General features: G+C 41.1%; 1 protein-coding gene across 2 annotated transcripts in view; it reads left to right on the forward strand.

Moving 5' to 3' along the window:
- Positions 1 to 530: 530 nt before the first annotated feature.
- Positions 531 to 12,806, forward strand: part of INPP4B (inositol polyphosphate-4-phosphatase type II B) — a 279,334-nt gene continuing 267,058 nt past the window's right edge. Inside the window, exon 1 of one of the 2 annotated variants that reach the window (XM_079306680.1) lies at positions 531 to 649. Coding sequence is in view for 1 of the 2 variants with exons in the window: in XM_079306678.1 (XP_079162804.1) it covers positions 1,328 to 1,345 (18 nt within the window). In the remaining variant the exon portion in view is untranslated. Of the gene's footprint in view, positions 650 to 1,162; positions 1,346 to 12,806 lie in introns of those variants that run through there. The other variant, XM_079306678.1, reaches the window with a different exon arrangement.

Genomic DNA, 12,806 nt, shown 5'->3' on the forward strand with positions numbered 1-12,806 from the left:
CACCGGTGCTGCTGCATTCCTCTGAGCCGCAGTGCCCCGCATCCTGCCTGCCGGGGCCGAGCTGGCTCCGAGCTCCCCGGCAGCGACCCCAGCCCGTTCCGACCGTCCCCTCGGGCCGGGCGAGCTGCCGCCACCGCCTGCCAGCCGCCGGCAGTCGGCAGAGGCGGCCGCGGAGGCCGGGCTCCCTCTGGGCGGCAGGAGGTGAATGGCAAGCGCCGGCATCTCCCTCCCACACCCCAGTGTCGGTCTCGCCTCCTCCAGCAGCAGCAGTAGCGGGTCACCTCTGCGCGGCTGAGCCGAGCCGAGCCGCGCCGCGCCGCGCTGCCTGCTGCCCGCAGGGCTGCCGGAGAGGCGGCTGGCGGCTCCCCTCGCCACCTGCGGTGACATTGGCAGGGACCGCCGGGGGTGGCGCCGGGGGCAGGAGCGCCCGCGCCCGGAGCCAGCCGCACCTCGCCCTGCCGGCGGCGGCGGGGAGCGGGGCGGCGGGCGGGCTCGGCTCCGGCTGCCCAGGCGCGCAGCTCCTCATTTCCTCTCGCCGTCCGTCGCGCTGCTGGAGGCTCCGGACTATAAATAGCAGCTCGCCCGCCGCCGAGCGCCTCCCGCACGCACCGGGGGAAAGTCCCGCTCCGGCCGCCCCGCCGCCGGACAGGTACCGCCGCTCGGGAGGGGTGCGGGGGCTCTTGCCGCTGGCCAGGGTTTTGTTTCCTTGTTTTCCTCGCGGGCTCCGGCGCGTCGGGAGAGATTAGAAGCCGAGAATCGGTTCCGGCAAAGTCCCTCCCTTTTATTCCCTTATCAAGTTTCTTAAGGTTGCAGCCCGGCGGGCGCGCAGCGCTGGGAGAAGGCGCGTTCGCCGGGAGCGAGGGGCGATCCGGGCTGGGGTGCGCCGAGCGCGGCTGCCGCTCTCCAGCCCCCTCAGGGCCGGCGCTGGAGGAAGGAAGGAAGGTGGCCCGGCCGCCCCAGAGCCCCCAGCCTGCTGCTGCCCTCCGGGGATCGCCGGGGGTGCGGAGGGACCCGAGCTGCCAGGGCAGCTTCCCGCTAGGACGCGCCGGGGTTTCTCCCGACGGCGGCGGCGTTGCGCGCCGGGAGCCTGGATTCCTCCTTGGCCGCGGTGCCGGGCCCCCCTGCAGCTGTGGCCGTGGCCCTGCCGAAGGGGTATCGGGGTCCCGAGGATCTTATCTGCAAAGGTTTTGTGTCGCATTCGAAAGTTCGGGATACTTAGGTGAGGGTAGCGACTTCTATGGGCGACGCTAAGGGTTAATTCGGTGGAGTAACCGAGCTGTAGGATCCCCATCCCCATCTTGCAAAGAGCAGCGTCTGCCGAGATGTAATGGAAACCACAAGAAAGGTATTACAGATAATTAAGTTGAGCAGAGTTGTAACTTGAAATTGTATCAGCCAGAAAAAGGGGGGGTGGTGGGGGATGATGTTCAATTTCTGATCTACAGTCGAGCAGGGCTCTGTTTTCTTTCTCTGAAATGACACAGAGATTTTGAAGCGTGAATGGCAGAGCTTGGGACTCCCAGCTTGGTTCTCAAAACTAAGCCGGTATCTTATCCAAAATAGAAATAATAGGATCAAATCTTTGTGGAGCTGTGTTTTCATCTGATGCCTAATTATGTTTCCATTTATCTTCCTTGCCAGAAGAAATTTACTTGTTTATTTACCCATTAATGATGTGTTAAAAGAGATATACTAAAATCAGGCCATACGTATGCCATTTAAACCTGACTCTCAATCTCAAAGATGAGAATATTTTCAGTCTTTACTGGTTTACAGCTCTCTCTGTATGTAAATGATGCCTACACAGCAAGAATGATGGGGAGAATGTCTCTTTCTCGGTCTGTATCAAAGAAATAGTATGCAAATAACTGGTTACTGACAAAACTTCTGTTTGGATAAGTATTTACAAGTGTAATAGCAGACTTTAAAAAGGCAGTTTTCTAGTCATTTGATTAGTTTCAATGTTGTTTTTATTTTACTTGATTAAATTTGAGCTGGCTTTAAAGCCCTGCAGTATCTCGGATTTTTTGTTCTGTGAATCTGTATACTGGATAGTGTTTGGGTATATAAGCACTCATTACTGTATCTATCCATGCAGGACTGAATGCTGTTTACTTCACACATATTGATAACTTCACCAAAATTAGGATACAAATCACACGATTAATGTGAGCAGCTATTAGTCCTGTGAGATTTTTATAGCCCTGATGGCATTAGTGGCAGCATGTGGCAGTGTTACTACTTCAGAGCCCTATTTTTTTTTTCCCTTCTGCTTTCTGACAGTTTCTACAGTACTCAAGATAAGATTAAATCTTTATTTAAAATACATCTTTTCTTTTACTGGCTTTCTTGTGCTGACTGAAGCTTCAAGTTCCAGTTCTCCATGGGTTCCTCAAACCTTGCAAGTGCGGCTGATCCTTCTTTTGCTCGGGTTTCTCATTCTCTGGAGACACTTATCCATGAGGCTACTTTAGTTTTTTTTTTATCAAAGAATTATGTCTTCCTCAGCCTAAGGTATATCAGTTTGAGCAGGTGTATCCAGGTGCCTCTTACAGATCCTCCTTTATGATCTATAGTCTCCTTATCTTCTGATCTGACTGAAAGATTTCGCATTAGGTGAAGGTTTTGTGAGCCAAAAGTGCAAGATTAATACTCTGCTTAGTGCCTGGAAGTCTACTGTACTGTAAGATGACAAAACCCTCCCCAAAACCCCAACAAAAACCACAGGAGTGGAAGACATAGAAGTCAGCCTGTAGAGGACAGTGCTGCTGGTGACAGAAATGAGTGAAGGCTGTGAGAGAGTCTGCAGGTGAAGTAATTGTTTGAATAGGCCTAGGCCTAAATTCACTCTGAATTTTGGAGGCAAAGTGGTGGGATTGATAGATATGCTGAATTATTTAGCTTGTTATGTATATATATCTTTAGCATATGACTTCTGCAGGGAAATATGAAAACAATATTTTTTGAGTTTATGTAACAGATTTACAGGAGGAAGTAAGATCATTTACTGAGACAAATCAAAAGGTGCACAGTTACTCCCAACACAAAAGTTTCTTCAAAACTTTTGATGACTTGAGCCAGCATGCTTAAACAGCAGTTAGCTACATGTTTCTCCCTGACTTATATTTTCAAACCCTTCCCATATGTCAAATGCTCTGACTGATGGAAATTGTTAGGAAGGGCTAGTTTTGCTTGGTTTATTAAATATCTTGCATTATACTAATATTTTGCTGTTATGATTAATTTTGAATGTTATTTATTACACTTTTAAGAAAGGATTCTCTCTCTGAAGTAATCTGAGCTGATGTAACTCAAATTCTATGAAGTACTTTTTAAATTTACTTGTAAATCTCACTTTGAGTGTCAAAATATGAGCTAAATGGAAGGCTGAAATGTTATTTGGGATGAGTTGGCAGTCCTGACCTCAACAAGCCTTGGGTCTTGTCTACCTCTTACCCTGGGTTTAGGGGCCCTCCCCACACTTCCTGATTTCACCTACAAACCTGGGAATCTCACTAAAACTTTATCCTGAGTTCTCCATCTCTTTATCTAGCAGCATCCACAACTGATTTCACTCTTGCTGTCTTTTAAGTTAATTTATTTATTTATTTATAATTTTTTTTTTTAAGGGAATGCCTTATTAACTCATCTGGGTAAGGATCTGGTCAGTTAACTTCCCAGGCTCTCCTGTTCTGAACAGTTGATACATTATAGAAAACCTGAGGCAAACTGTGAAAGGCCAGCTGGATTGCACAAAGTTTGAGTGTGATGCTGGACTTCATCTCAGAGATGGCTTCACAGTGATACTGAATTTTATTTAAAAAGACTTGCTTGTCTTTGTACAAAATAAGCTGAAAATTCTAAGGAGGGTTTGAAGTTTGTAGGTTTGAGTTTCCTGCTGTTTGGAGAGCTATGGTTTTACTGTTTGCTAGAAGAGAAAAAAATCTGTATCAACTACTGATGTAGAATTGTCTAGTCCATTTTCTCCATAATCTGCAAAGGTAGATTCGTTTGATTTGGCCAGGTCAGTAGCAGGCCTTTTTGGGGAAGATTTTTCCCCATTTTTTCTGTCATCATAAATTAACTAAATAGGAATCTCAGGATCTCAAAGAGCAAATCAGATTTAAGCAATCCATTCTACTATGAAAATTGCTGGTAGGAGACAGAATATGTTGTCTGTCTTCCAAGTCTTGTGTACCTTTTTGGCAAGGGATACTGAAATAACATAGTGAAAAGTGGACATGGTATGATTATTAATTTGTCTTGAGAGGGAGTGAATAGAACAAACTGTATCTGCTTATTCTGTAGGTTTTTCAAGTTCAGAATGATAAAGTTTGCTTACGTGTTTCAGTAATGGGTTTTGAATTGTTTGATGCCAATGTTGTTGGCGTGACTTTTAAGAAATGTACAGTTATTTCTGCTTCTCAGGTGTTATAGATCCAAGGTCTAAAGGACTTTCACCCTTCAGAATCCAAAGAGACTGGGCAGGAGCATTCTGTTGACAGTTGCTTCAGCTCTGTCTCTGCACAGGAAGTTTAAAATTGGGTTTAGATGCTAAAAGCCTTTTTGTTTCGGTCTGGCAAACTAAGCTTCTTCCTATTTGCCAGTGAATTTGCCCCAGAGGTTCCTTGAGATGGTTTTAAAATGTTGAATCAGGCTCTATTTAATGAAAATACATAAGAAAACTCAAGCTAAAGGTGCTTACTTGACATAGTACCATGTCAAAGTGTTAAATGTGGTGCTGTTTATCAAGGTCACTTTGGCAGGCTGAGTTTGTGCACTGTTACTGGGTGTCATAGCATTAAAAATCAAATCCATCTGTGCTTTTTTGATGGATGTCTTTTGTTTTGTTTTGTATCCTGTTTCTGTGAAATTCAACCCTGTGACCCCAGGGAAAATTTATCCCAAGTATGGCAGTAAAGTCAGTCTCGGGAGAACTTTCTCTTAACATGTATAAAGAACTAAACCACTTTCCTTTGTATCAATCTCTTTCATTCTGTTATATGTACCCTTGCCAATCAGAGTTTCTTGCTGCAGAAACACTATTTTTGGCAAATAGAGTGAAATCTCTTAATGTGAGGCACTACAAAGACCCTGTGTTTTAACATGGCTGTAAGAGGTGGATATGGAGGTAATGGACAATTAAGAGGAAGAAAGTCTTGTGGGGAATAAGCTTTTATTGTATTTTGACAGCTGTTCATTTACCATCAAGTTTGTGTATTGTCTGATTTAATCAAGTGTGATTTTAGCATATTATAGCAATGCTAGTAAGATGCACTAAACCTAGGGAGGATATTTCTGTTATGAAAATGGCTGAGAAACATTGGGTGTAAAATCTAGGTGTTAAATGTGGCTTGGTATCTTGTTCAGTTGTGCAAATAGAGCATTAAGCAGAATGCATCTGCTCTGGGGTTGTATGGTGTTTCTGTAGCAGTAGTAACAGGTTCTGTTTGCTTTGCTTTTGTGCAAGTGGCTAAAGAAAACAGCTGTCAGTAAAACTGAGTTTTCTAAGATGAAATAATTTTCTCTGCTATAGAAATGTAATTTTGGAATAATATCTTTATTGAGTTATTCCATTTTATTCTGTAAATGAGAACAGGGTTTGGTACACAGAGTAGGAGATAGTGCATTTGACGTTCACAGTAACGTCAGTCTGCTATTTTTATAGTTTTAAAAATATAATTTTAATTGATGAGAAGATCCTTATTTTTTCAAATTGATAATCTAGAAGTTTATAGTGTCTTAGAAGTGCTTTTTTGCTTTAGCCAAGTAAGAGTGTGGGTTGGGTAATTTTTTTCCCCCCCTTCAAAAGACAGCTGTAGATCCCTGCTCTATCTGGAATTTCTGTATTACTGCCTGTCATGACACAGAACTTGGGTGCCTTTTGTAGAATGGCCATGGGCTGAAGCCTCTCTGGGTTAGCTGGAACTGAGAATTCCACAGTGTTACCTCTGTGTGGAAAGTGGGTTGTAAAGCAAACTCCCCTGCAGTCCTGCACAGCAGCTTTTTCCTCAATTGCACTGGGACCAGGGTCATCAGATGGTGGCCCAGCCACTGAACCTTGCAATAAGACAGAGGATGTAAGTGAGGAAGAAATACCTGGTGAAAAAAAAAGAGTAAACATTGGAGTTTAAATGTCATTTAATGTGAGAACATCAAATATTCTCACTTTAGACCTGCAATTGAGAAATATTGTTCAATTTATTCTGTGGTTTCTCTACAAGCACAGATGCTTAACTTGCATTAATTTTCACTCAGTGAATCTACATTAAACACTTTTCCAAATGATTCACGTTTGATAATTGTTTAGTCATAGAGTTACAGCTAGGATTTTTTTTTTTTTTTAATTCTAGGAATTTTTTTTCTTTCTGCTGCTGGTGTCAGGTTACTTTAAGTTCTGCTATTTTGTTTCAGCTGGCTAGCATTGGCATTTTTTACTAGGAACTGGTAAGACAAACAAAAGTGATGGCTGCTGTTTTTATAGGGGTTGTTTTGGTTTTTTTGGGTACCACAGGTGGCAATAGTTGAAAATTTGCAATGTATCGATACAGCCTACACTAGGTGGCAGTGCAAAATATGAAGAAGCCTAAAATCATTTGGAATTCTTTATGAAGCCAATAGAAGCTGCCACATTTGTGGATCATTTTCTAGACAAGAGCATTATTACTGCATAATCTCCTCTTAGATATGAGGTCACTTATTCTTCATGGTCTTAATTTTTGCTTGAACTTTACCTTGAGTCAGGGAGTATGTTTGGGCATTTACTGTAAGATAGCTGGTATACTGAAAATTCAGTCTACACTTTTATTGTGGTTAGCTGGCTTGTGTTTGTAGTTAGTTACTGGTTAGGAAAACCACACATTGTTGAAAATATTATGTGAGATGTATATTTTTAACTGTAGGACAGAAGCTGTCAACTGCTGAAACAATGATGGGTGAGACTTCATTTTAATGTTTTATAGCTGTATTATAGCCATTTATAATTTATCTAGGATGATCTGGTATGCATATACTGTTGGAGTTTACTGTCTTTCATTTAGAGAGTGTGTATGTGTTTGAACTTATATGTGTGTGTATATATGTATATGTATGTGTATATATATAAATACACACAGAGCCATCCCCAGTTGCTGTTGATTTAATTCTTTTTAAAAAATGGTAGAATGTGTGAGTCTTAAAAAGCTTAAAATCATCTTAAAGTCTTAAAGTTTTTCAAGTGTTGCAAGAGAGCTTAAGTGACAGTGGGAGCTCGGACAGTTGTCTATGAGTAAAGTACATCCTTTGTTAGTAAAGTTTGGAATACTTTCGAAGTTTTCCTTCAGCAATGTCTGATGATACAAAAATTCTGATCAGGGTGGAGAAAATAATATTTACAGAAACCTTCAAATCAGCTTCTATGCCATCAAGATGCAGTAGGCAAGAGAGATTTCCCTACTAAAGCATGGAAAGCAAGAGGGGTCAGAGGACCCAGCCTGTAAAGGTTGTGCAGAGTTCTTGAACTGCTTTGTTGTGTATTTGCAAGTGAAATGAGGAAGCAGTTTGATGTAACACCATGAAAGCTTTACGTTTTTATAAATTGGATTTTCTCACTCTGACAAAAAATGAAAAGCCTGATCACAATAGCTTCTTTGGAACTGTGTACTGCAAAGAGCCAAGCTGTCCACATGCTGAGGTTATTAAATGAATTTAGGCTGTCAAAATATGCATGGAGATATATTTAGAACCTTGCAGTAATTGATCAGTAATTAATCAGATGATTAATGAAAAAGTCTGTACATATATAAGGTATAAATCAGGATATGCTGAATATTGTTTGGAGAATGAACATTTTATAAAATCCCAACTTTTGATAATGGCTTCTTTTAAGCAGAAGACACAAAAGTACTATGAGGCAGTGGGAGTATTTAGTGAGGAAACACTTCCCTCCTTGCTTTTTGTTCATACTATTATGCTTTTCACAGAAGAAAGTGTTCAGTACCATTGATATGTCACATCAATATTTTGAAGATAATGTGAAAGTTTTACCAGCAGAAAATGTAGATAGTCAAGTAAACCTGTGCTTTCAGACTTGCTGAATTTATGTATGGGTCCTGGAGGGGCACTGTAAATAGTGGCCCTCTATGTTCATGTAGTTTTTGGGAAATTCAGCCCTAACTTTTATCATTCATAGTTACAGCAAAGGAAACCTGGCACAAATTCTCCTTGGCAGCTCTGAATCTTAGTTGTTGCTTGAACTCCAACTGTAAATTGAGATACCATATCTCAGTTTGGATTGTTTTGGTTCAGCATTCACAGCTATTTTTGTTTGTTTGTTTTGACTGATGCTAATTGAATGGCAAGCTGTGGCAATCTTGCAGAAAAGTAATAGCATGCTAAGCACCAATTTATCAAAGAAGGCTTGTGGATGCCCATATTAGTGGTAATAGGAGTTGTCCTACAATTTGCAGCTGAAGATTGATCTGAAGATGTGTGGGAACCTGACAGAGCAGATCCCTGACAAAAGCAGAATGTGAAAAGTCACCGACTGAGTCACAGGGTGAAAGGAAGAGACACATTGAAGCAAGATTAAATGGTAGCTTGTTTTAGACCTGTGTAAAAAGTATTCCAGAAATAAACTGTCTGATCTGATGTCTAAAGGTCTCACCTTCAACCATGATTATAAGGAAAATGAAATCCTTTAGTCCAGTTTGGGCTGTGTGTTTATAATACATGGGTGAAAACTGAAGGAATTACTGATGCTGATCTGGGAAGCCAAGTGGTGAAAAGGAAAGTCTCCAGAGGCTCTGGGAGCAAGTCACTTCTTCCCTGAGCAATGGGGATAAAAGGAAGCCAACCCATCTGGAATTCTCACTTGTTTTTTCTACTAGAACCAAACCCTGGAGCCTCCTTTCAGGTGTTTGTTGGTTATCACATTTACATAAATCTGGTATTTCACTAGAAAACATGCTGCAATTGTTTCCATGTTACAATGAGAAGATACATTTATAACAATTATTTTAAACACCTTTATCAGTACTTGGTCTACTTGTTGAACAGCTTGTTAATGAGGTGTCTGAGAGTTATCTGTGAATATTTATTAAGATTTATATCAAGAGTAAAATATAGAAAAATGGCACTCTTTTTCAAAAGAAAAATTATGAGTACTCATTTTCAGTGCTCTGAAATTACCTTAACAATCAATTTTGGTATGTTAAAATAATTACATGCTTGTGAATTTTACCTGAAGCGAGATGTTTATGGCTTCTCTCTGTTTTTTGGGGCTTTTTTTTTTTTACCCTTTTAGAAAAAGAAGAGCTACCTTTATCCTCATTAACTCTTCCAGATGGAATGGTAGGGGGGAGGGCCAAAACACTGTAAAACATAAACATAAAATATTTTGCCTATTTTAAATAAAATACTGATCAAGATCTAGCCTATATTTGTGGGAATTTTTCTTGGCAGATGCTTGCTAAATTCTGGAAAACATCAGCTATGAGAATCTATTTTTGTGTTCTGGCAGAACAATGTCTCCCACTAAAGTTTGAAGGTTAAGGTAGAAATATTTTTTTTGGAAATTGAACAATGAAGTAGAAGATATATTTTTAAGCAATTTTAAAAGACAACACAGCCTGTCAGTTTTGACCCTAGTTTTTCATTTCTGTATTTGGAACAGTGTTGCAGCTTTGCACCCAGATGATTTGTTAGTTCTGCTGTAGTAAATAATTCAAAAGAGCCTTTGTTGTGTAGTCAGCAATGTCACACATCTCTCACCTCCCTTAAGTGATGGGAGCAGATTCTGACCCCATTTGCAGTGCTGTAGGTTTACTGCAGCTCAAGGAAGCACTTTGGAAGATCTTGGCTTTTGGGTTTTGTTTTCTAAAAATAAATAAAATCTTAACTTAAAAATGAAATTTTAAAACTTATCAGTGATTTAGCTTCTCATATGTTGATTCTGGAAATGCACAGAAGGGATAAGATGGTAAGAAAACCCAGGTGTGCTGGTATTTTGGTAGGAAATGCATGCCTCATCTTGGAAACACTCATTGGGCTGAGGGTCAGGCTGGAATTTAGAATCCTTAAACAGGCAAGGTAAGATGTGTCTCTGTTAAGGAGTGTGCCTCCTCTGTATCTCTGGAGGAGAGCTGGTGTCTGCAGAGCAGGGCACCTCTGGGAAGCCATAAAAACATTGAAGCTAATAGAAGTTTGCCTACTAGCTGGAAAAAAAAAGGAGTATGCCATAGCCAGTCTCAGTGCTGCAGCTTTCCTGAATCTTTAACAATGAAGATAAGTCTTTGTGTGGTTGGCTACTTTCCATCATACCTGAAAGTTTGTTTCATTCCTGGTTGTGTTTAGAGAATTTCTGTGGCTATGAGGAGATAAGCTGGCTGCCTCCTTAGACTACAGTGTTTTCTGTTCTTACATACTGCTGAGCAATATGGGTTTGGTTTTTTTTTTTAATGAAAGATGCATATAGTTGTTTTTTTTTTTAACTTAATGAGAAGTGTTAGTGTCAAAAACTTGTAAAGTCTCTGTCATACTACAGCCAACTCGCCCACTTGTCAGCAATACTGGATTTTCCTTTTTCTTCATGGATGGTTATCTTTCAGCTTGTTCTATTTCTGTCCAAATAGTGTTGCTCCCATTCTAGCCCAGTGAAGGATATTCATAGCTTTCAGACCTAGTTCTCATCACAGCCAGACCTCTAACAGAATCAGACAGTGTTGAGGTGGGAGGTGCTTGGAACTTGCCATGCTCTTCTCAGTAGAATTTTCTGCATCTGACAGGTGATGCAACCAAACAAATAAACAAAGCTCAGATCCTGTCATGTCTGTAGGCAGCAGGTGTTTGTACAGGTCATGGACTGCAGTGGCTCAGATAACAGAAAAAAATAAACAAAATAATTTATACTACCTTGAAAATAGACACTGCCTTAATCTGTCAATTTAAAAGTTGTCGTATGTGAAGGAGGGGACAGTGTAAGTAAGTTCATAAGATTGGACAGAGAAAGACAGATGATTCTCCTTGTCTGCTCTGCCACATTGGAAAAAAAAGAAGAAAAAAAGCCTTAAAAGAATTACCAGGCAATGAGGAGATAATTAAACCATCAGGCACAGGGAATTTCACGGCCATTGTGAGTAAACAACTCTGGCTGCTCCAGGCAAGGGACCAACTTAATTAAAAACAATGAGCAAAAAAAAAAAAAAAAAAAAAAAAAGGCCAAACTGAAAATTCTAATTTAGTTAACCCATTTACCAAAGAAAACTACTGGAAACTCATTAGCTTTTGTACAGAAACTAACACTTTGTCTACAATGCAACATTTTAGAAACTTTCAAAATTATCTCTGGTTTTGCTTTAAAAATGTACGAACAGCATGTGGTCCAAAAGTTGTGAGTTTAAAGTATATTTTATACCAATTTTCTGAGAATGTTTTCATTATGAAATATTTAATTTTTCACTTCTAAATGAAGAGAAAGATGAGATCTGTTGCAGGAATTGTGTTTTATTGTGTTTATTGGAATACCCTTAGGGCAGAGAGAAGGACACAGAGGAAACCAGCAATACCCTGGCTGCATCCAGAGCATTGTGGCAGCAGGTCAAGGAAAGGGATTCTGCCCCTCTGCTCTGCTCTGGTGACACTCTGCCTGCAGTGCTGCATCAGCTCTGGGGTCTCAGCATAAGAAGGATGTGAATGTGTTGGAACAAATACAGAGGCCACGAAGATGGTCAGAGGGCTGGAGCACCTCTCCTGTGAAGACAGGCTGAGAAAGGTGTCTAGCTGGAAAGGAGAAGGCTTCCAGGGAGACCTTGACAGCAACCTGATGGTGCTGCAAGAGAGCTGGAGAGGGACCCTTGGGGCATGGAGTGTCAGGACAAGGGATAATGAGTTAACACTGAAAATGGCCAAGTGTAGATTAGATGTTAGGTGAAAATTCTTTACTGTGAGGCTGGTGAGATGCAGGAATAGGTTGTCCAGAAAACCTGTGGATACTCTATTCCTGGAAGTTTTCAAGGCTAGATTGTATGGGGCTTTGAGCTACTTGGTTTAAAGGAAGATATTCCTCCCCATGGCAAGGGTGTTGGAAGGAGATGATCTTTGATCACTCCTAACCCAAACCTCTCTGTGCTTCTGTGACCATCATGTGCAATGAAGCAAGCTCTGTTGGCACAGGTTATGCAGCCTATGGTAGTGTGGGTGCTCTCCTGGTCTGCAAGCCTTGTCTGTCTGTAATTGAACCATTGTGGCTACAGCATCACCAGCTTAACATCCCATTCACACATGGGAAGCATAGGGAAATAGAAATGTCTTGGCTGGGTTGCTCAGGGTTGCACTTAATGGCCCAAGTAAGGATTGGTGTTTGTGTGAACTTGAGATTATGCTGTATCTTGAGCTGCCAAATCTAAAACTTTAAAGTTGATGTCAACCTAAAAATTCAGAATGAATCAATACTTTCAACCTTTAGCTTTCAAAACCATTTTTATTTGTGCTTGGTATGCTGGATTGTTACAGAATATGGTCTTTGAAAATAGCAGCATTACTTCATAAATTATTGCCATTCTTGCTGGCCTGTGTAAATGCATTAGTCACAATACTGAAGTTGTGGGGGAAAGCCTAGAACTGAGTGCTCTTGTATAAATGGACATATATATAAAATTGTGGCAAAAGTGTGGCAAAAGAAAACAGGTGGTGGCTAGAGGTACCTGTCAAACCAAAAGGAAGAAATAAGTATTCTTATAGAAGCTTCTGCTGTTGTGTTTATAAATAATGAGCACTTTTCCTGTTGCATCCAATTGAACTCCCTTGTGCTTCTCTGACATTGGTTTGGA

This window comes from Erithacus rubecula, assembly GCF_903797595.1.
Source record: "Erithacus rubecula genome assembly, chromosome: 5".
NCBI classification, from domain to species: domain Eukaryota; kingdom Metazoa; phylum Chordata; class Aves; order Passeriformes; family Muscicapidae; genus Erithacus; species Erithacus rubecula.